The sequence below is a fragment of the Acomys minous genome, assembly GCF_964271855.1.
Source record: "Acomys minous genome assembly, chromosome: 2".
Lineage (NCBI taxonomy): Eukaryota > Metazoa > Chordata > Mammalia > Rodentia > Muridae > Acomys > Acomys minous.
In genome coordinates this window covers 46,672,718-46,694,341 of record NC_140484.1, presented here as the reverse complement: position 1 = coordinate 46,694,341, position 21,624 = coordinate 46,672,718, and the positions used below count along the sequence as shown (strand labels likewise).

At 43.4% G+C, this 21,624-nt stretch overlaps 2 protein-coding genes across 6 annotated transcripts in view; one reads left to right on the top strand and one right to left on the bottom strand.

Annotated features, from left to right (window-relative positions):
• The first annotated feature begins 4,634 nt into the window (after positions 1 to 4,634).
• Positions 4,635 to 9,291, top strand: MRPL16 (mitochondrial ribosomal protein L16). Its single transcript, XM_084771804.1, has 4 exons — positions 4,635 to 4,798; positions 5,060 to 5,125; positions 7,376 to 7,524; positions 8,638 to 9,291. The coding sequence occupies exons 1-4, from the start codon at positions 4,738 to 4,740 to the stop codon at positions 9,121 to 9,123; spliced, it is 762 nt and encodes a 253-aa protein (XP_084627930.1). The 5' UTR covers positions 4,635 to 4,737; the 3' UTR covers positions 9,124 to 9,291.
• Positions 9,292 to 9,530: 239 nt separating this feature from the next.
• STX3 (syntaxin 3) overlaps positions 9,531 to 21,624 on the bottom strand; it is a 42,303-nt gene continuing 30,209 nt past the window's right edge. Inside the window, exons 7-11 of one of the 5 annotated variants that reach the window (XM_084771771.1) lie at positions 20,737 to 20,810; positions 20,419 to 20,553; positions 18,077 to 18,187; positions 11,630 to 11,712; positions 9,531 to 11,118 (exon numbers count right to left, since the gene is read on the bottom strand). In XM_084771771.1, coding sequence (XP_084627897.1) covers positions 11,635 to 11,712; positions 18,077 to 18,187; positions 20,419 to 20,553; positions 20,737 to 20,810 — 398 coding nt within the window. In that variant the 3' untranslated portion in view covers positions 9,531 to 11,118; positions 11,630 to 11,634. Of the gene's footprint in view, positions 11,713 to 12,064; positions 13,784 to 16,716; positions 16,875 to 18,076; positions 18,188 to 18,303; positions 18,415 to 20,418; positions 20,554 to 20,736; positions 20,811 to 21,624 lie in introns of those variants that run through there. The other 4 variants (XM_084771770.1, XM_084771767.1, XM_084771768.1 and 1 more) reach the window with 4 other exon arrangements.

Sequence of the window (21,624 nt, the reverse complement as noted above, 5' to 3'; positions counted from 1 at the left end):
CAAATCTATGCCAAGAAAAGTGGATACTCACAATGCGATGCTACTCCTGATAAAATGCTACTCTGTTCCTGAGCCACTGCATGGAATAAATGAGGCAAAGTTCCTGGGTACTCACCATTGAGACTCAAGAAATAAAATTTCTGGTTTCCCAAAACAGATGTCAGTCATCATTTATACCTAGGGCAATAGAGAAGGAAACCCTCAGTGATGTCTGAGGAGAACAATGCAATCATCTGGACTAAACAACACACTCACTACTTCTACAGATGAACTATTAAAACTCCTACTTGGGTTTCTTATACTAAGTGCTCCTTTACAATTGGCCTACTACAAACGTATATACAGACACGTTTGAATGAAATGAACAAAAATTTCCCGTATGTAATTCCAGAATGGTTTTTAGCTCAGTAAACAATGTTATAACTTCTAATGTTTTTCTGAGTAAATTCATGGTTTAAAAATGTGTTGCGGTTGGGGAGGGGGCCAGAGAGATAACTTGAAAGTTAAGAGCACTTGGCTGTTTTTCTATTCCCAGCACCCACATGGCAGCTCACAATTGTCTGTACCATGGTTCCAGGTAAAATCTAACACCCTCTTCTGGCCTCTATGGACAATGCATGAACATGGTGCACAGACATACATGCACATACATACAAACACACACACATAAAATAAAATGTAGAAAATGAAAATGTCCCTAAGGGTCCAAAGGTTGATTGGTTGGTAGAGTGCATGCTGTCCAATCATGAAGAACTGAGTATGGACCCTCAGCTCCCACCTAAACTAGTCAGGCATAGGATCATGTGACATCCATGACAGCAGCACTGAGAAAGCAGAGACAGGCAAGTACCAGGAGCTTTCTTCCCAGTCAGTCTAACCTAACCAACAGGATCCAGTTTCAGTAAGAGACCCTGCCTCAAAGACTAAAATGGAGCACACTCTAAGACACACCTGATGTTGGTCTCTGGCCTCCATGTGTGCACACATGGACAGACACACCCAAACATGTACACTCACATAAACCAAACACACACAAAAATAAAGTAATAGTCTTCAAACTGTGTGAGAAGAAATCTGGATTGGGAAGCAAAAGACTCAAGCCACCATTCTGTACATGCTTGTAATAAACACAGTGACTGACATGGGCTGGTATCCAAGTAAAAACACCAGTTTCCTCATTGGTAAAGAGGAGCCTGCTCTATCCATAGTTCAGAAAAAGTTAAACAACTGTCATGTTAGCAGGCATTGTGGTACCCGCCTGTAATCCCAACACATAGGAGGGTGAAGAATCCAGAATTTGAGCCAGACTGGGATATACACTGAGAAAAGAAAAGGAAGGAGAAAGAACCCTTTGATATACATCCATTATTTATAATAATATACCTATAAAACACATACTAGCTGGAATTTTTTTTAAATGAGTGAACTCAAATGTAACTGTCCCAGCAGATCACAAGTGCATGTGCATGCTCATGATTACACAACTCACAAAGCTCAAGAATGCACTTGGCTCAGTGTCTGACTATAAAGGCGTATTGGGCCCTCTAATGCCCACAGGTGGTAAAGCCTAAACTTTGGAGTAGTCAATTAGATATATTTTTGTAATGCTGGGGGAAGACAGAGAGAGTGATATTTTCCCCAAATAAGAAGTGTACACAATCGTATATGCCTTTAACCAGATGTGTATTTTGTCAAGGACAAGCACCTGGTCACATACAACACCCTCTTAAGGAACCGGAACCAAACAGAGAAACAGAAAAGGCAAGTCTGCAGACTGGAAACCATTATTTCAATCTATACAACTAGGCAGCAGTTAGGTCACCCACCACATAACAAAAGGTTTTAAAATAAGCACATTCTTTTTAAATTAGCATAGATAGTAATAGGTTTTGTTATAGGATGCTCACTTATACTTTTGGGGGATAGGGTTTGAGACAGGGTTTCTCTGTGTAGCCTTGGCTGTCCTAGATTCACTTTGTAGACCAGGCCGGCCTTGAGCTCACAGAGATCCTCCTGCCTCCATCTCCCAGGTGTTGAGGTATAGCCAACGTGCCTGGCTTCCATACTTTTTTTTTTTATCCTCTCCCCAGTCTCATGCCTAGACCCTTGCCCCACGGCCCTGCTGGTACTTTCCTTTCCCCTCATGTCCTTCCACTTTCACATCACATGTATTGTTAACCTTTTTCTTGTATTTCTCCCCTCCCTTACTCTTCCTTAAGACTTCTCCCCACATTGGTCCCCTTTCTGGTTTACACACACACACACACACACACACACACACACACACACACACACACATTAAAATAGAGAATTTGCATAAAAGACTAAGAAGCAATTTTGAATCCATAGAGGAAAAGTAAGCGTGTGCATATGGAAAACAAACTAACATACATACAAGCAAATCACAAATGTTAAAATCGAAAGAATGAGGGAAAGCTTGATATCACTCATCAATGAAGAAACGACAACTAGCTATTGCCACTGTGTGACTTATAATACATTAAACTGGAAGATGCTCTCAGACATCAACTTTAGCCTACGACTTCACCCAGCTTTTCTTCACTACCTTTATCCAGAAAGTGTGAACTGATATTCTCTTGTTTGTCACTGCTGTTGTGTTTCTACATTACTCTTCCATTTAGAAACGAAAATGCTAGCGGCTATAGAGAGATGGCTCAATTGTTAAGAGCAACTGCTGTTCTTTGTTTCAGAGGACCAAACACCGGTCCCAGCTTACAAATCACTGGAACTACAGCTCCCTCTTCTGGCCAGTGTGCACATCTGAACATACACACAAATATATTTTGTAAAAACGTTCAGTAGTTACAGAGAACATAGTTTCAAAACCTAAATGCCCAATACTACATAACACAACAATGAATTAAATTTATGATAAAAGGGGAAAAAAGAAAAAATTTAGGGGGAAAACTAACCCTCAGCTCAGACCTATTTTAAATAAAGAGATAATGGTGAAAATAAGACAGGTGTGGGAGGTCTCTATTTCCTAGTTTTAGACTCCTGTCAATCAAGATTTTTGTTGGCCTCTGATCAAGCACCTTTGCTGACCTTCCTAGGATGGATGGCACAGGTTGTGGAATGAATTACATCTCTTCTTAAAAGGAGGGGATTGGAGTCCTGAGCCCTCCCTAGCCCTCCGAAATGTGGCCTTTTGCCAGGCCAGGAGGTGGGGATATGATCTTAACAAAGGTAAACAAGTTAAAATTATATCCTTAAGGTGGCTTTGTAACATCCATTAACACTTGGGAAGCAGATGCATTGCACAGGTGTGTAGGTTTATAAGCAATCTTCCCAGTATATCTACAAGTATTATAGGATGCATTTACTGTTTGTGAAATTAATTCTTAAGGGCACACATATTTAACATGACTTAAACACATTGGTCTCATTTGCTAATCCCATTTGTCTCCTAAAAGCTTGGATACAGTATATGTAAAAAAAATTAAAAATAAATTTAATTTAATTTTTAAAAAAGAGCTTGGCTACAAATCCTCTTGTCATTGCAAAGCTCCAGCCTCATAAAGAATAATATGCCCAACATTTCCCAAAAGATAATTGTACACTATTTCACCACCCTTTGTTATTAAATTATGGTGTGGTCCATTCGCTAGCTCCCATCCTCTGGAACAACAGCCAGTGCTCTTAGCTACCTAGCCATCTCTCCAGCTCCTTCTCTTGGATTTCTTGAAGGGAAAAACTTGAAGACAGAACACTGCCTCTCTTTAGTGAAGACAAGGCTGTATCTTGAAATAGAATCAATCTCTTATAGAAACAGACTGACCTGTCAAACTATGCCAGTTTGAGAGATGGCCACCATGCCAAACCAGAATGATCAACCTTGACAAAGACTGATTAATGATTTATGCTTTTTAGCCGACTCCCCAACCAATGCCCTAATTCATCCTCTATTTAAACTTAAAGCTGTCAGGTGTGGCAGATCATGCCTCTAATCCCAGCACTGGGGAGGCTGAGGCAGGTGGGACCCTGGGAGTTAGAAGCCAGCCTGGTCTACATAGTGAATTCTAGGACATCCAGAACTACATAGAGAGATTCTGTCTCAAAAACCAAACAAACAAGTAAATGACTCAAAGCTCATATCCGGGATACGAACGCAGTCTTGGATGGTCATTGTACCCCTTCATCTAGTATTCAAAATTAAGCCACTTTAAATGTATAGAAGCTTTTCGCCATTGCTTTCTCTTTAATTGGCATCCTGGTGACAGGTTATCAATAGGGATTGTCCAAACCTGTGCTTTTACCTTGAAAACTCCAGCTACGGCACTTCTTATGGGTCTGTCAGGACCAAACTGCGAGCACCCAGTAAATAAAGCAATGACAAGTCTATGGCATCTTTCTAACGTCTTCTAGAAAAGGGACATAATGTAGCGATAGTTAAAGGAACAAGTTGCCTACCAAACCTCAGGCTTTCACAGCTTTTAACACCAAGGAGGAAAACCTGAGTAGGAAAAACAGGAGACCCTCACAGAAACATGAAACACTCTGGGCGTGGCTTGACATGCCGAACCTTTAACCCGCAGACACCTGCTCCGGAACCAGGAGCTGGGCTCGTTTCCTCCACTTCCGTCGGGACTTTCAAAAGTACGAAACGCAGCCAACGTCACCTCCGGTCCCGTGCCGATTCTGGCGGACTGAGCTCTAAATTTCACGGAAGTAAGCTGCTGTTGTTACTGAGGGAAACGCTGACCCAGCTGCCCGCGCATGGCCATGTGGAGGCTGCTGACGCGCGCCCCCGCCCCACTCCTGCGGGTGCACTTTTCAGGTCAGAAGACTTGTTTGGTCTTTAAAAAGGCATTCCCCTGTTCTTCCTCTCACACTCCAAACTCCGATAGGACCTGCACTTTCCCTCCCCCACCTCCCACTATGAGGATGCCTGGGTCCGGGTCATGTGAAGGAAACGGTGCTCCGGGACCCTACTAGCTCCCTTGGGGACCCTTTTAATGCGACTTGCGCCCCCATACTTGTAGACACCTATCAGGAATGATCCAGAGCGTAACAATAGCGGTTTGATTTGTCTTTGTAGATTCTTGGGCTGCCCCTCCCGCCAGTGCTGGTCTGAAGACGCTCCTCCCAGTACCAACTTTTGAAGGTGAGAGTGCCTGTCATTTCCATTTTTGCCCCCTCTGTTAAAACCCAACGGATGATAAAAAGACATCATAGGTGCTCTTGTGCTTCCACTGTCCACTGAGATACATGTAATGAACGCATGATGTGCTGCCAAACTGTGATTTAGGCACTGGAGGCAAAGAATAAAAGAAGCCATAAAAGGTCTTTGTTGTTGAGGAACAAATACCTGTTGGTTTAGTTCTCTGGCATACTATCACTGATATGTGGCCCATAATCTACCCAGTCAGGGCTAACTGGGCATTATAATTAGACTTTTTATCTTCTCTGTCTTATCTCTAAATGACAGTACATACATGCAGACACTTAGCAGTAGCAACCAGGTGAACTGCAGTCCTGTAACTCTAATTTTACTCTCTTATACTAAAAACTCCAAAAAATGGCCTGGACATCGGAGTGTCTTCTACACATCGGAGTGTCCCCTGCACGTAATTGTTAAACTACTGTGTGGGCTAGAACAATGGCGCATCAGATTAATAGCACTTGTTGCTCGTGCAGAGGACCTACATTCACTTCTCAGAACCCACGTGATAGTTCATAACCATCTGGGACTCCAGTTTCAGGGGATGCAACAACCTCTTCTTCACATTAATACATGAAGGCAAAACACTCATAATTGTTTCTAATAAAGTGCTGTGTGCTCTTAGAAGTGCATATTAGCTTGTAGATGAAAAAAAAAAAAGCATTACAAAGTTTCACAGTAGTTGCCCATAGGAGTTAGTGAGGGGAGTAACTTGGAATAGCAACTTTATAATTCCATGAATCTTTGAAGCTTCCTGGTTGTTTTTTGTTTGTTTGTTTTATTTTGTTTTATCTTGGAGCCATACTTTTTCATATTTAATTTTTTTTTATGAACCACAATTATTTTTCCCAAGTTGCCAAATGAAGAGGATAAAGATGTTAAAATGCTGATCAGAGAAATCCTAGGTTGTAAGTTTCCCAAGAAAAATACAGCACAATTGAAGAACTTAATTTTTTCGTACAGTGTAGTATTGTGTTCCCTCATTGGCATCCAGAAGGACAGTGACTAAAAACGTGCTTGTGGCTTTGGTGTTGTAACCTAGTTAAGTGTGAAATGGCTCTACGCCTTAAGTTCTTCTTCTTTAAAATGGAGACTAGAACACCACCTACTTCTTGACCTAGGTGAAAATTACGGGTGCTCTTGTTTTCACTATTTTATTTTTATTACATTGTATGTATTTTGTATGCATGTACATGTGTGGGTTCACACGTGCCATGGCATATATATGGAGGTCGGAGGACAACTTCTAGGAGTGAGTTCTCTCCCTCTACCATGTGGGCCCTAAGGATCCAACTCAGGTAGGCAAGCTTGACAGCAGGTGCATTTTGGCAGTTGAGATACCTCATAGGCTCCTTGTTTTCAATTTCTAATACTTCACTTTGTATCCCCCTCCCCTTGTCTGTTTAGTGTAATTAGGTTTTCAGGAGTTCAAACTTTAAAAAAAAAAAAAAGGAAGAAGCTCTAAAAAGTATAAAGGATACCAGGCATGGTGACACACACACTCAGTCCAGCACTTCTTACAAGTTTGAGGTTACACAGAGATCACCTGACACCCATAGGTGTGTGCTACCACACCCTTAATCCCAGCACTCAGGGAGGCCAAGGCAGACAGATGGCTGTGAGTTTGAGACCAGCCTTGGCTACAAAACGAGTCCAGAACAGCCAAAGCAACACAGAGAAACCCTGTCTTGGGGGGAAAAAAGAGACTGTCTCAACTCTCTGCATATGTGTTATGGTTATGTAGCTTGCTCTCCTTGTGGGACTCCTGACAGTGGGAGCAGGGGCTGTCTCTGACTCTTTTGCTGGTTTTTGGGACCTTTTCCCTCAAACTAGGTTGCCTCATCCAGCCTTAATACAAGGGGAGGTGCCTAGTCTTACTGAGATCAGGATGGGGGAGATGAAAAGACTGTCTCAAAATATGGAAGCTGCTTTTATGGTGAATAAAATAATTTAGAACAGTCCCTATTACAAGTGCTGAACATAGAGCATGGCATAGTAAGTGAATTTGGTTTAAAAACATTTGCATAATCACTGTAATAGCCAAAAGATTCCTGTACTGGTAGAAATGTCCACAGGAGAATAGTAAGCACCAGAATTATTATTCTGAAGATTCTTGGGAATCTTCATAGGGAGAATGTAGATCCTCCAGTTAGCGTGCTCTCGCTCATTCTTGGTTGTCTTTGCTCCTGCTAGATGTCTCCATCCCTGAAAGGCCCAAGCTTAAATTTGTTGAAAGGGCCCCACTTGTGCCAAAAGTAAGGAGAGAACCTAAAAACCTGAAGGACATACGAGGACCTGCAATTGAAGCCACGGAATTCACAAATGGCAATTTTGCAATTTTGGTGAGTGATAAAGATTAATGGCGTTTTCTACTGTTTGGATTGATTCTAGTCTCTTTCGCTACATTTATTAGAACTGCCACACATACACGCCACATTTCAATGGCTCTTTAAACAGAGGCTACTGGGTTCCCAGGTAAGCGTGATGTCTTTCTTTAGGATTGAGAACAGTAGTCACGTACTATATGCTTTAGAGTATGGCTAGCACTGGATTCTGTCTGTAAGCCTTGTGCTGCTGTCACAGTGGAGCTGATAACCTAGTGGCTGGTAAGCACCCAACGGGCAGGGAGCGTGTACAACAGGTACACACTGAACAGATAGATGACTCATATCCAGGTGAAACTGTGTACAAGATGATGTTAGATCTTATCTGCTATTCCAAAAAGTGTTTAGTTGAAAATTTAGTATTATTTACACCAGGATCTCCACTTACTATTTCATGCGGGTTGAAACTGTAGAGGGAGTAAGGAAAACTACTGTAAAAGCAGGGAACACAGGTGCTGCCTCAATTGCCCAGTTAGACTGAGATCTTTTCAAGCCTCTGGTAAAAGTGAAGTATTCCTCGTAGAAGATTAGAGCAGCAGCTGCTTTATTTCCTGTTGGGTGGCTTCTGTAAAGATTCATGTCAGTAGCCACAGAGGTGGATGTGCAAGCTCCTCTTCCCCTGGCCTGCTGTACCCTGGAGCGCTCCTGCCGCTGCTCTCTCAAAGCCGTGGCCCACTCCGCATTCCTCCTGTACTGTACCCAGCTACGCTGATTCTATTTACACTCACCAAGCCCTTTACTGTGTCGGGGTGTTTAATCAGTGTTTCTCTGCCTGGGACTCTCCTCTTTTCTCTTGACTAGTTCTTAGGATGCTATCCTCAGCTCTAAGTGCCATATCTGCAAAAAGGCTTCCCTGGGCTCTGCATTGAGTGACTCCACCCCTGATGTCCTCTATTACTGTCCCTGGGTGTCTCCTCTGTATTACTAGTTGGGAAGTTTATGCTTTATTTTCTATGTTGTCATTAAAGCCAATTACTATTTAAAAAAAAAAAAAAAAAGGAGGTATAATAAGAGACTCCATAAAAATATTTCTAAATCCCTGTGTGTTTTGATTTTCTTATCCATTTTTAGGCACTAGGAGGTGGTTATCTCCACTGGGGCCATTTTGAGATGATGCGCCTGACAATCAACCGTTCTATGGATCCCAAAAACATGTTTGCCATATGGCGAGTACCAGCCCCGTTCAAGCCCATCACTCGCAAAGGTGTCGGGCAGCGCATGGGGGGAGGTAAAGGTGCCATTGACCACTATGTGACACCTGTGAAGACTGGCGGCCTCATAGTTGAGATGGGTGGCCGCTGTGAATTTAAAGAGGTACAGGGTTTCCTGAACCAAGTTGCCCACAAGTTGCCCTTTCCTGCAAAGGCCGTGAGCCGCCAGACTCTAGAAAAGATGCACCAAGATCAAAAAGAAAGAGAACGTAACAACCAAAATCCCTGGACCTTTGAGCGCATAGCCACTGCCAACATGCTTGGCATACGGAAATTCCTGAGCCCATATGACTTGACACAAAAGGGGCGATACTGGGGCAAGTTCTACCTGCCTAAGCGTGTGTAGTGAAAACACAAGGAACACATGTGCACAGACTCTGGAGCGAGAATTTGCACCTTTATTGCCCTTAGGATCCTTGGTGGTTCTTGGATCATAACTAGGCATCTGAGTAAGTGACTTCTGAAAAACTTACCTGACTGTTTCTGATTAAAGTTTGAGTGTAACCTCAGGGTACCACTTCTCATTGGTCAGTTTGTTGCTTAAGAGATGAAGGAGGATTCGGCATAGCCAGCTGTGGCTCCACACACACCCCCACCCCCACCCCCCAAAAAAAGGCCTGGTAGCAACTCTTAGTTCCTGCATGCCTCCAGGGCTGAAACTTGTCTTTGCATTTCATAGCTCTGGAAACATATATGTGTACTCATCACAGTTTATGACATTTGGTCATTACAAGTACATTTTTGGAATAATAAGAATAAAAATGACAGTACCTAGATTAGTAAGTTGAACAGATATTTATTAATGCCCATCTGCCCATCTTCTGTCAGTCTCAGAAGGGGAAACATGGACTATGACAAGGAATATACCATTTAGCAAAAGAACTCATAACAAAAGTTGGAACCCATGGTGCTTCCTAGGTCTGAAGCTATCTAAGGAGGGGCATTTTGGCCTCTGTGTCCCTTCAGGGTCTGATGTATGTGGAGCACACACGTTTCTTCTGGATAAATGAGGGTCCCTTGTCGTCCAAAACGTCATGGTTCCAGTTCCATTTGTCCATAACAAGACTAATCTGTTTTTCTGAGGAACCAGCACCCCCTGTTCACACTCAGAGAAACAGGAATTGACAGAAGTATAAACCATTTGCTTCTGAAGGTGGGTAGGGGACAGCACGCATTTGTTTTTATCCTTCTTAACAAATAAGGTCTCCAGCAAAAATAGAAGTATTTTACTTAGTTTAAGTTAGACCCAGATTTTTAATTTATCCTAATGAGCATCTTACAATGTAATAATCTTAAAATAAATTATTTTTTTTAACCAAAACACAATGAGTGTTGAGTTGGTGGCATGCTTGGACCAGTTTCTCGCACATGTCACTGACCTGCAGCTTCTGCTAACAGACCGGGTAAGGGCTGATGCAGCAGGCTCATTATGCTTTCTCCCGTTGTTCTGGATAAAAGGGTATGCTGGTTTGGAAGCTGACTCATAGGATAAACTTCTTTCTTTTGTTGGAGGAATGAATTTAGTGAATGAACCTCCATCCTGAGACCACCCACCATCTCTGCCAAATGAGAGACTATTGATAGAAATTTATACCACCAATAGAAAACCAACCTCTACTTACCACCCTCAACCCCCAAAACAAAAACATTTTATGATATGGTAATGGGACAGTTGTCATATTTTTACATACAGCTCTGATATTAATACCCCATGATTCTAATGACACCATAAAGAGTTTAAAAGTCAAGCTCAAGGACTCATCCCTGAATGGAATCAAAGCTACTACAAGTAAACAGAGATCTGAAAGAGGCAAGTGCTGTGTGTGCTAAGCAGTAGGGACATGGTAGTGTTTAAGATAGGCATGGTACCTATCCTTAACAATCTATGCGTTAAAAACTTCTTGGACCTGAAGAAGGAAGTAGACATCTGGTTGGTTAAGGCTGAAGAGCCTTTAGAGTAGTAGGAGTGAGAACCATGACCTGAGAGATGGCCTCATAGAGTTCAATTAAGACCCTGTTGAGTTGGGCATGCTGTAATACCTGCCTTTTCACTACCATCCTGGCATTCAGACTCGGTGGTGTGCCCTACACAGGAACCCATTAGGCTTCTCCACCATGTAGGCCTGTCCTTTAGGGGCCATAGAAACCAACTGTACTGCTGTGCTCCCTGTTCTTTCATCCCTACCCCCTTCCACTCCACATTTTCATTAATTAAGTTAATAAGCAGTTGATTGGTGCCCTGGGTTGTAAGTGTCCTAATGAAAAGAGGCATAGCTGATGAGGACTCTGAAGGGAAGACGTGATGGCACCACAGAGGTGGACATGCCTGTTGAGATTCCATCTGTGAAGGCAGAAGGAAGTAACAGAAAATGGAAAGAAAAAATCATATTATACAGCATGGTGTTCATGGCCAGGACACTACCTCTCTGCAGGGGTGGGAAACTATTCTCAAAACTACACTAGCTTGTTCTAGCCTTGGAGACAGGAGTTTTAAGGCAAGCTCAATGCAAAAATTAATTCTTACTCCTTTTACCACTTCCAAATACAGGGGCTCAGATTTTCCAACAGGAATGAACATCCCTCACTGTTGAGAATCACTATACTATTAGGTTCAAGCATGGGGCAGACTGCTACCCTGTCTCCCCATCTTCCTCACTAACTACCTCCTCCCAATTATTCTTCATCTACATCTCTCCAAAATGTCCCTTTCTTAGGTTTCTTCTAACATTCGGCAATTCCTGCGCCCAACTCTCACCAACTCCTTATTATGCAACCTGGTGACATACAGTGAGAGCACCCAGAATACAAGTTTGTCAAGTGACAGCAGGCCTGACCCTCCCCAGACAGCTCACCTTTTTCAGGCAAATATGCCCCCAATGGTAGAAGCCAAGATGATGGCAAGGATAATACAGCAGATCATGATCATGATCTTCTTCTGCTCACCAAGGAGAGAGAAATACATGAAAAACACCATCACTGTGCAGATACACATTCTGACGAGAAGGAGACAGGGGCAGCTAGACATCAAAGAGGGGAGGAAGGGACAGGGAGTGCCAGAAGGAAAATGGATGGATCTGGATCTGGCTTGTTTGTAGAAATGTTTCCAGGTTAGAGACTGAAAATGATTAAAATCAGATCCACAAGGATCTGTGTGTTGTCCTTTCTGCCTTCTGGATAGCATCCTAACTGATCTACTTCCTACTAGAGCAAGTGACAGTTGCTTCTGGGACACCAAAAGTGACCACATGGTGGCACCAAAGCATTCTGCAGAGATGGACTCAGAGCTGTTTTGCAATCAATATAAAGTCATTTATTTTTAAATTAGCAATAAAATAATCAAGTTTACATTTTAAAAATACAAACAACAAAAGCCCTTCACATGTGGCATTTCAAAACATTCAGCCCTTAGCCTCATTGTCAGAGAGAAAAGGCCTGCACTGAGGGTTGGCTCCCCTCCTAGCTGGAGCCAGTCCTGCCAGACATCACAGCCATAGGGAGGAGAGCATCCCTTCGGCTCTGTCTTGAGTGCTGGGTGATTGAAGAAGGAGCCTTTCCAAAGGAAGTTCATAGGCAATGCCTAGATTAGAGTGTTCACCCATCCCACAAAACATCAAATTTAGGTCCTAAATGACAATCAGGGATACTGGCAGGGACTACCAAAGGTCTAAGGCTTACCACTGGGTTACAATCACTAAGCAAAGATTTCCAGGCTGTCGCCTCCATGATAACAATTACAGGAGAAAAAGAGAGCAGGAAGAGCTGCTCTATAGTCTGCCACCAGAGAGAGACATCACATGGATAGTGCAGATAACATCAGATAGCTGCGAGATGTTCTCTAGACAACACTCGTGTAGGCAGCAGGTAGGGGTAAAGAAATATCACACACTCTTATCTGCTATGCAGAAAACTTCAATGGGAACCAACTCAGTCCTTACTCTGAAGGTCTCGTTTGATTCCCATCTCAGCAGAGAGCCAGAAACTAGCTTCTTGATGGCAAGGAGGGAAAATCACATTTCAACAGTGATTCACTTGAGGTAAGCATATATTCCTTACCTTCTTTTAGCCAAGCTCTGTTTACCTTTGTCACTTTTTCTTTTTTTGAGGTCATAGTATCTTCTAGTTTTCCTACTTCCTGAGAGGCAGACAATTATGTACATATCTCTCACATAAAGAGTTGTAAAAGTACACCTGGAACATACAAATGACTGGCATTTCCAGAGCCTAAGACTGTAGCACCTTGTCCCTGGACCAGTTGTAAATCCCTGGTTCTATTTGGCCTCCAGGCAATGGCTTCACAAAGAGTAACTCTCTTAAAATGACTAGCCAGTTTCCAAGACTCAGACATGGAAGGACATTCCGTAACTTCAGTCTTGGCCAATGGTAGCTTCAGAGGACTGTCACCTTGATCCATCCGAGTAAGCAAGAACCGATACAGAGAAAAATCAAAGTGGCCCACAAGCTGAACTTAGAGCTTAATTAGAGGGTGAATTTCAAATAAGCCAATTTATAAGACCAAAATGGCCTCCATTAGTCCCTCCTGTTTTCAGGACACTAGACAACAAACTAAGAACTGGCATCCCACCAGGTAGGGGCTCTGATCCAAGCTACAGTGTTACCAAACTTAGAAGAACCCCTTCACTTTGTTAGTTATTCCTCTACAAAACATATTCCAGGAGAATACTCCATGAGGTAGATAGACAGCGCCTTGGGCTGGTCTCCGGGGATTTCCAAGGCACAAGCATTAACTGACACACCAGAGGGAGGGAAACGCTGGGTTGCTTCACACAGTCCAGAAGGGAGGGTACTTCAGCGGCTAGGGTGGGAGGTGGTTTTGAGGAGACTCGGGGCTGCATCAGGTAGACTAGATTCTTCCGGGGGTAGATTGTTTGCTGAGCCAGGAAATAAAGGAACTGGTGCCCCTCATTCTCAGGAAGGCCACTCAAACTCAAACTCTGCTCCCATCTGGAGACAAGAGTGGTCAGGCCAAGCTGGAGTGAAGTCTGGTTCTAAGAGAGGTAAGGAGAGGGGAGCTGATCAGAATACAGGACCATGCTAAGGAACAGAGGAATTGGCCCCAAACCCCAAATGTAGAGATCAAAGGTCAGAAATGCCTACAAGGTAGAGCATGCAGAAGTCAACACTAAATCGAAATAGTCCAGAGACAAATCTCAGGCTGCACATGTGAAACAAAAGATCTCTACTCTGAAAGAACTAATAGAACCTCTAGGTCAGTGGCTCTCAACCATCCTAATGCTGTGACTGTGTAATACAGTTCCTCAGGGTTGGTGATTTAGCTCAGTGGGAGAGCGCTTGCCTAGCAAGTGCAAGGCCCTGGGTTCGGTCCTCAGCGCTGCGGCGGAAAAAAAAAAAGACAAACTAATATAGTTCCTCATGCTGTGGTGACTCCCCAACCATAGAATTATTTTCACTGCTACTTCATAACTAATTTTACTGCTGTTATGAATTGTGCTGTAAATATCTGTATTTTCCAATGGTCCCTGGGGGTCATGACTCTCAGGTTGAGAACCACTGCTCGAGATAAAGAGGACCATGGTGGTGGTAGTGGAGAAGGGACACCAACAAAAGAATGCATGTGACATGAAAGGTGAGCAGAGAGCTACTGGGGACCCAGCAGGTGGCATGCAGGAAGACCAACAAAACATACAGACGTGGTATAATGAACTCCATTACTTTGTATGCTAATTTTTAAAATGTTTCAGTTACGTAAAGTAGAACTAAAAAATATCTAGGCCACTTATAAGCCTTTGTGCCAGAAACTGTCTCCTGTGGAAAGATGTGGGGAAGCAGAGTCAATCACTAGTTGAGAACACTTGTTCTCTGACTAGCATGTGGCAGCTCTCCTCTTGTGTTCAAGCTTCAGAAGCATCCAATGCCCACATCTCCAGGAGCCTTCCCTCCACGTAGGAAGCAGACAGGCCCAATCCACACACTACAGGAAAGCTCGGCTGTTATACTCTGGCTGCTTCATCTCAGAAGTGAAGTCATGTGGGCTAGTTTCTTCAGTGGCTTTCAAAAGCTCCCACATCTGTAAGTTAGGAGCACTGATGGCGTCTTAGTGCTGTAGCTGGCAGGCAACTGCAGACTTTAAACACAGAATGCCTCAGTCATGGGCTGGCATGAAAGACAGGTAAGCCTAGGCCTAGGTACCAATCAACCTTGCTTTTACTAGGGAATACTGAACAATGTGCAATAAAGGCACATAACTTCACAGCAACTTAATGCTATAGGATCTAGTTAGCCAACTAAAAATAATAGTGTTAACCTCCTCAAAAATCATCTTTTACATTCTGAATTCTTGACATTAGGAATGACGGTTAAGAGGCACCCTGCATTTGCAAGGTGTCTTTCACCTGAGGATATGGAAACGTAACATTACCACACTTTTCATTGAGATAATCAAGACTGAGCACAAAACTAAAACTTTATAAAGAGAAGTCATCAAGGGCTACAATGATGGCAGGAAAAAATCAATAGAACCTATGAGAGCTTGATTGCCTCATCACTGTTATCTCTCAATGTAAAGTTGAGCACCTCCGACTTAATAATCTGACTTCCAGGTTGTTGAATCACATGGAAAGGGGGAAAATGCAGTGACACATGGGGTGGGGCAGAAGTAAAGTGAAATACCATCCCCAAGTATCAACACACAGTCTGCCATCAGCTCTCAGAGGTCCATGCCAGTTGTTTCAGTAATCTAATATAAAGTTTGCACACTTAATGACAACAAAATAATATAAACTCCAACATTCCTCATGTTGAGAATTAGATTTACAAGATTTTAGTGATAAAGAATAGCTCTTATGATTTTCTAACTGGATAAAAACACTATATAATTAATATAGTCTGAACTATGCAAAACTAAGAGTATGTGAGCCTGCCACTTGTTAAGAGAAATAATATGACAAGGTAACTTTTACTGGTCTATATCTTAAAAGCTTTTAAAAATAGCATATAATAGCTGGGCATAGTAGCACATGCCTGTAATCCCAGCACTGGGGAGGCAGAGGTAGGCAGATCTTTGAGTTTGAATCCAATCTGGTCTACAAAGCAAGTCCAGGACACCCAAAGCTACACAGAGAAACCCTGGGGTTTTGTGTTTGGTTTTTGTTTTTGTTTCTTAGGGGGGAGGAAATAGCATATACTATTTTATTCAGAAAAAAAAAGGGACATTCTTAAGTCCCAAAGACTACTAGATCATCTTTGTCATGTTCACCATTATTAAGTCTGATTTACTGGCCAACTATATATTAATAAATTTTGGTTGATAGGCTAGAATTTCTGTAGACAATGATAAACACTGCTTTATTTTATAAAGAGAAACTAAGATGTGGTTTCTAGGACCACTATTAGCTGTGTGAATTTAACCCTTCTTTAAAATTTGAGTCTTTCACTTCTAAAATAATACTACCTGTCCCATAAGAATGTTGTGAGGATTCTGTTCTATGTACAAGGTGTTTAGTGGACTCTCTGCCATGACTCAACACTTTAAAATGTTATCAAGTACTTCATTCAAGAGCCAACTATTCAGCCACAAACACAACTCTTAAAGGCCTGGGGTTGCAGCATAAAGCTTCACTTATGTTGAAAAGGGACACGGAAAGCTAAGCCCAGCTCCATGAAAGCTACTAAGAGTTCAGAGGACAGCTCCCAGATTACACCCAATATCCTCCTGGATATTACACCCATGCCTCCTGGATACAGACAGTCAGAATAAGGTGCCAACTGTGCCAAGTGACAAGACAAAGTAAAAACAGAATCTTCAGGCTACAAAAAACAGAAGACCTGACCCATATCCTGCAGCCAGAACCCAAGATTTGAATTTTAAGGAAATGAAAGAATCGAGGCTAACAACAGTTTTAGAACTCATTATGATAGTCATTAGAAAAGAGTAGAATTATGAAACGCCAGACTAGTTCCTCAGGAGGAGCCGAGCCATCCTCCCCCAGAGCTGTTCATCTACTTACGTCAGTGCAGCAGCCCCTTAGGCCACTCTTATTTCAGCCCAACGGACAGTCCAATAATCAACGCTAAAATGCTCAGCAACACAACTACTACCACAATGATAATTATCAATTTCTGGAGAAAGGGATAAGAAACAAAAATAAAAATCATTATTACAAAAAAGGGGTAATAGCCACATCTAAAATTCAGCCTTTCTTATCTCTTTTATAAAGAAAAAATGTTCACAATCCAAATAAGACAAACACATCTTTATATAGAAATGTTCTCATGGATATTTTACACTTCTTAACTTTCCTCTTGCCTAGCAGTGCCAGAAAGTACAAATGTGGCAGACCTACAGCTCTTAGTTTACCAGCTTGTGTCTGTGCAATTACTAGCAATTAGTATCATGAGGTCTCCAAGTCACACCTCACCAATCCATAAAACGTCTACCTTTGCCTTTTCAACAGGAAGTAAATAAAGATATCTCTGACACAGTCCTAATTACCAACTTGTATTCACTGGTCCTCTTAGAAGCCCAGTTATATACCTCAGACTACGTATACTGAATAGTCATCCAAAGTGCAGTTCAAAATAGATTCAGATGAAAAATAATTTGGTAGCTCCCTAAATAATCGCACAAGCCATAGGTGCAGTTGGAAGAGAAAGAATTAAAGAACAAAAATATCAGAGCCCAAGAAAAGCAAAGAACAACAACAACAAAAAAGGCAGAAGTTGCCGTAACTGATGTCCACCGTCAACGAGGACAGATGCTTTAGCGTTCTTGAGCACACGGCCAGGAGGAAAGGTAGACACAAAGGTATGTAGAAAGAGTATGAGTCGGGGGAACGCCAGGCTCACCTCCTGCACCACAGCGTGGCCTGAGGCCAGCTACTTATCCTCTGACCCTCAATTTATTTCATCTAGAAACAGGGAAATGGAGTGTGATGACTTTTACATAACAATTAGTACCCGTTAGAGAGAAAGAAAAAGAATGGCGAGCAGAGTGGAAGACCATGGTTTCCAAAGATTCCAGGAGCTATGTAATGCGTTGAGGGTTCATAAGCTACGTTGAGGAGATTAGTGTGAAGACTAGACCATGCATCCAGCCTGCGGGGCTGCTCGAGTGTGGTGGGTTCTTGGGCCAAAAGCATGTGAGAGCCAGATCCATGCAAGGTACCCTGGGAAGGAAGGAAGTCTCTAGGAGAGGCTACGGTTGGGCTTTGGAAGAGGCTACGACTAGGACAGAGACAGAGGACATGGGCTCAAGAACAGGGTATAAAGGTGACAAAAAGACAGGTGGAGAAGGCACAACAAGCAGAGGCTCAAGTGCTCACCCTCCGGGCTTCACTCTGATACTTGACAGCCTTTTTGGTATCTGCCACAGCCCGCTCCACAAAGCCCACTGACTGGTCCATGTTGTTCTCAATACGGTCAATCATGGCTCCCTTTCCCCAGATGCAAGACGCGGCGTCGACAGAAGCAGACAGGAAGAGGGGAGAGAGAAAGCGCAGTAGCAAACAAAAATCAACTCTCTTGTCTGAAGACAGAAGGGAAATCTCACCTTCCGAGCCTGGCCCTGATACTTCACGGCTCTTTTAGTTTCGTCCCGCGCCTTCTCCACGTGGTCCACTGTGTGCATGACATTCAACTCTATGTTATCTAGCATCTCACCCTGAAAAGAAGACACAAGTCTCACCGTTCACCCACCCACAACCGCGCCCGCTACCCTGGGGGTGGGGCTGTATCGTCCTTGGTGCCGAGACACATACAGAAGCCTTAGAGCACATCCTTGTGGACAGCAGCCTTTCCCATTTCCTGCGTGATGGCCTGTAATTCCCCAGCCCTTGACGGTGCTCACTCATTCCATAACCAGTGGAGTATTTCCTTGAGATCAGCACTAGACTTAGACGTCTGAAGCAGTGTGTCTAAATGATTAGTAACTATGTGTAAATACACACAAAGAGATTCCCTCTCCCACATTTTTTTCTTTAATTTTCTTATTTTTTTAAGCATATAGGAATGAACCAAAATTTTAAAATCTCCTATTTTTAAAATATCGCCAGGATACTGGCCCTTTCTTGGCCATTCAAACCCAAACCAAGTTCATTCAGCCTAAGCTGAGGTTTTGTTTGGTTTTTTGGTTTGCTTTGGTTTGGTTTTTCCATTTCTGTGAAATAGTTCCCGGCACATAAAAGGTACTCAGTAAGTATCAGGTTGACACAAGAATAGAAAAGTACTAAAGTCCTTCAAGAGAAATCACCAAGCCCCTTAAGCAGCAGGTGTTGGGTCCACCCGTGCTACTGCGTGTGTTTTCCCTTCTAGACACTAGTTTAATAAGCTTCCTAAACATATCCCAGCTTTTACTTCCTGGCAAGGAGGTTCGCTCACTCCAGTTGCTTCCTGAGAATCTGAGGTTGAGAATTCCCCTCACCCCCCTAGGCCTTTTACAACCCCACCCCATCCCCATAGATCTCTCAATAAAGACAGCAAGGTACTCACCATCACTTGGAACTCAAATCAGATCCTCAGCAAGGCAGTGTGGAAAAAAGAAAAGTGGAAATGGAGGGATTGAGAAAGGGGTCTCAGGCCAGAAAGGGGAATGGGAAGACAGCACCAAAGGAGCAGAGAACTAATGTAAAAGCCAGCTAACCACTGCTCAGGCTTCCACTAGCTTCAGCGGTCTACATACTGAGCCAGTTTCCAATTCTGTCAGCGGTCTGCCTACTGAGCCAGTTTCCAATTCTGTCCCAGTGGCTGAACAGCTGGAAGTTCCCGGAAAGCTGCACAGCACTGTAACCTGCATTATACCTAACTCTATCCCAAAAAGCAGGGACCAACCACCCTACAGAAATGAACACCACATGCAAGCAAGCTGAATTCCTACCCCGAGCAAGCATGCCTGGGGATGGACTGTCAAGCACCCTGTGTTTCAGATGCTCCTATAAATACTCTTTTACTAATTCTTCAATCATGCCTACTGTTGATTCTTAGCAAGAAAGTGCCAAAATGCTTAGAAAAACATAAAGTGTAAAAGCAAAACTGGAAAAAAATCAACTTGGTTTTAACTTCTTTGGTGGGTTGAAGAAAAAAAAATAGTTCATATCAGTAGACGGTCAAGGCGTTGTCAGTAGGACCTCTTGCTCATTTTTTTTTAGGAATGCTGGGTCTCATGTAGCCCAGGCTGCCCCCTCAGATTTGCTCTTTTATAGAAGATAACCTTGAGCTCCTGATGTTCCTGCCTCCCTCTCCTAAGTGATAATATTATAGGCATATGCTGCTATGCTTGGTTTACACAGACTTATGCCAGAAAATGGCTTGGACCCAAGGCCTCATGAATGTCAGGCACGCATCCTGTACTGAACTACGCACTCGCCAGCCAAAGAACCATGCCTTTACATTTCAAGTGAGAAAGAAAAAAGTGCTGTGGCTAGGTGAACCAGGTTCTTGCCATGTCACACAAAACTTCATTACAAACTAGAATCCAAAGTCACAGGCAAAGAATTGCAAGGCTGAGGTGGCACAACGTGACAGCACTTGGTAAGAAGACACATCTCTGCCTCAGACACTAGAACTCCGTTGCTCTGTGATGAAAACTCCCTGTGCCCTGCCCCACCTGACCTCCCCAGAGCCATCTGTGGGTCTCAAGGAAGTGTGTGCCTGTCTCCAGGCCAGCTACCTGGTTCTCCACCAGCATGGCGATGTCCATAAACATGTCGTGGAGCTCCTTGATGCTGCTCTCCAGCCTCACGATGTCCTTGTGCCGACCCTCAATCTCACTGAGGGCTTGCTTGGAAATCTGGGAGTCGATGATCTACAACAGGCCCCACACAGACAGGCCGTCAGCCACCCTAGTGACAGTCTGCCCTGCACGGCCCTCACACTGCACAGAAGTTCCCGCCCCAGCACAGCTGTAACTGCAGCCTACACGAGCTGCACCCGCTAAGGCAATGAAGCGCCCGTGACCCTCCCTGTCCATGGTGCCTCAGTCACTCACCCCAGAAGTGAAGATGGCAGGGTTGCCACTCTCCAGCATCTCTTCCAGCTCCTCATCTGTTGTCTTCTTGCCAGCTTTGTAACAAAAGAAAGACACCATCCAATATAAGTTCAAAGCACAACCCCATTTACAGTTCCCTCACAAACACTGCCCCCCAACAACCTCCCACCTCTTCTGATTCCTCTCCCAATTCAATCCACCTTTAACATTATCACCAATAGCCCCACCTAGGCACATACTGCATTATTTCCCAGCTCAGACTGCTTATTAGCCCAACTACCATACCATAGAGCTGAAGACCCTCATGACAACACACAATTTGTGGGTAGCCCTCCATCAGCCCTGCACTGTAACTTCAGACACACCCTCCTTCCTGAACAACTTGCCAGTCCTCAACAAATGCATCTGCTTTTCTTGCTAGTACCTTTGTTCACACAGCTTCTCCCATTTGAAGCCATTTGCTTTATAGGGCTCATCCTTCCATATTACTAAATTCCTAAACTACATAGCATTGTTTGTTTAGTATTTTGGGACAGGGTTTCTCTATAAATCCCTGACTGTCCTGGAACTCTGTAGACCAGCCTGGCCTCGAACTCACAGAGATCCACCTGCCTCTGCCTCCCAAGTGCTGGGGTTAAAGGTGTGTGTGCCACCACCACCTGGCCAGCTTCATTAATTTTTTTTAATTCCTCACAACAACTTGCACTACACTTTTGTTTCATAAGCATACTTTTCCAATTAGCAGCAAAGCAAGGCAATGAGAAGCTGGATATGGTAGCGCAGTCCTGTAATCCCAGCAGTCAGAGAGGCACAGGCACGCAGATCACTGTGAGTTTGAGGATAGCCTGGTCTATAACATGAGTCCAGACAGCCAAAGCTACACAGAGA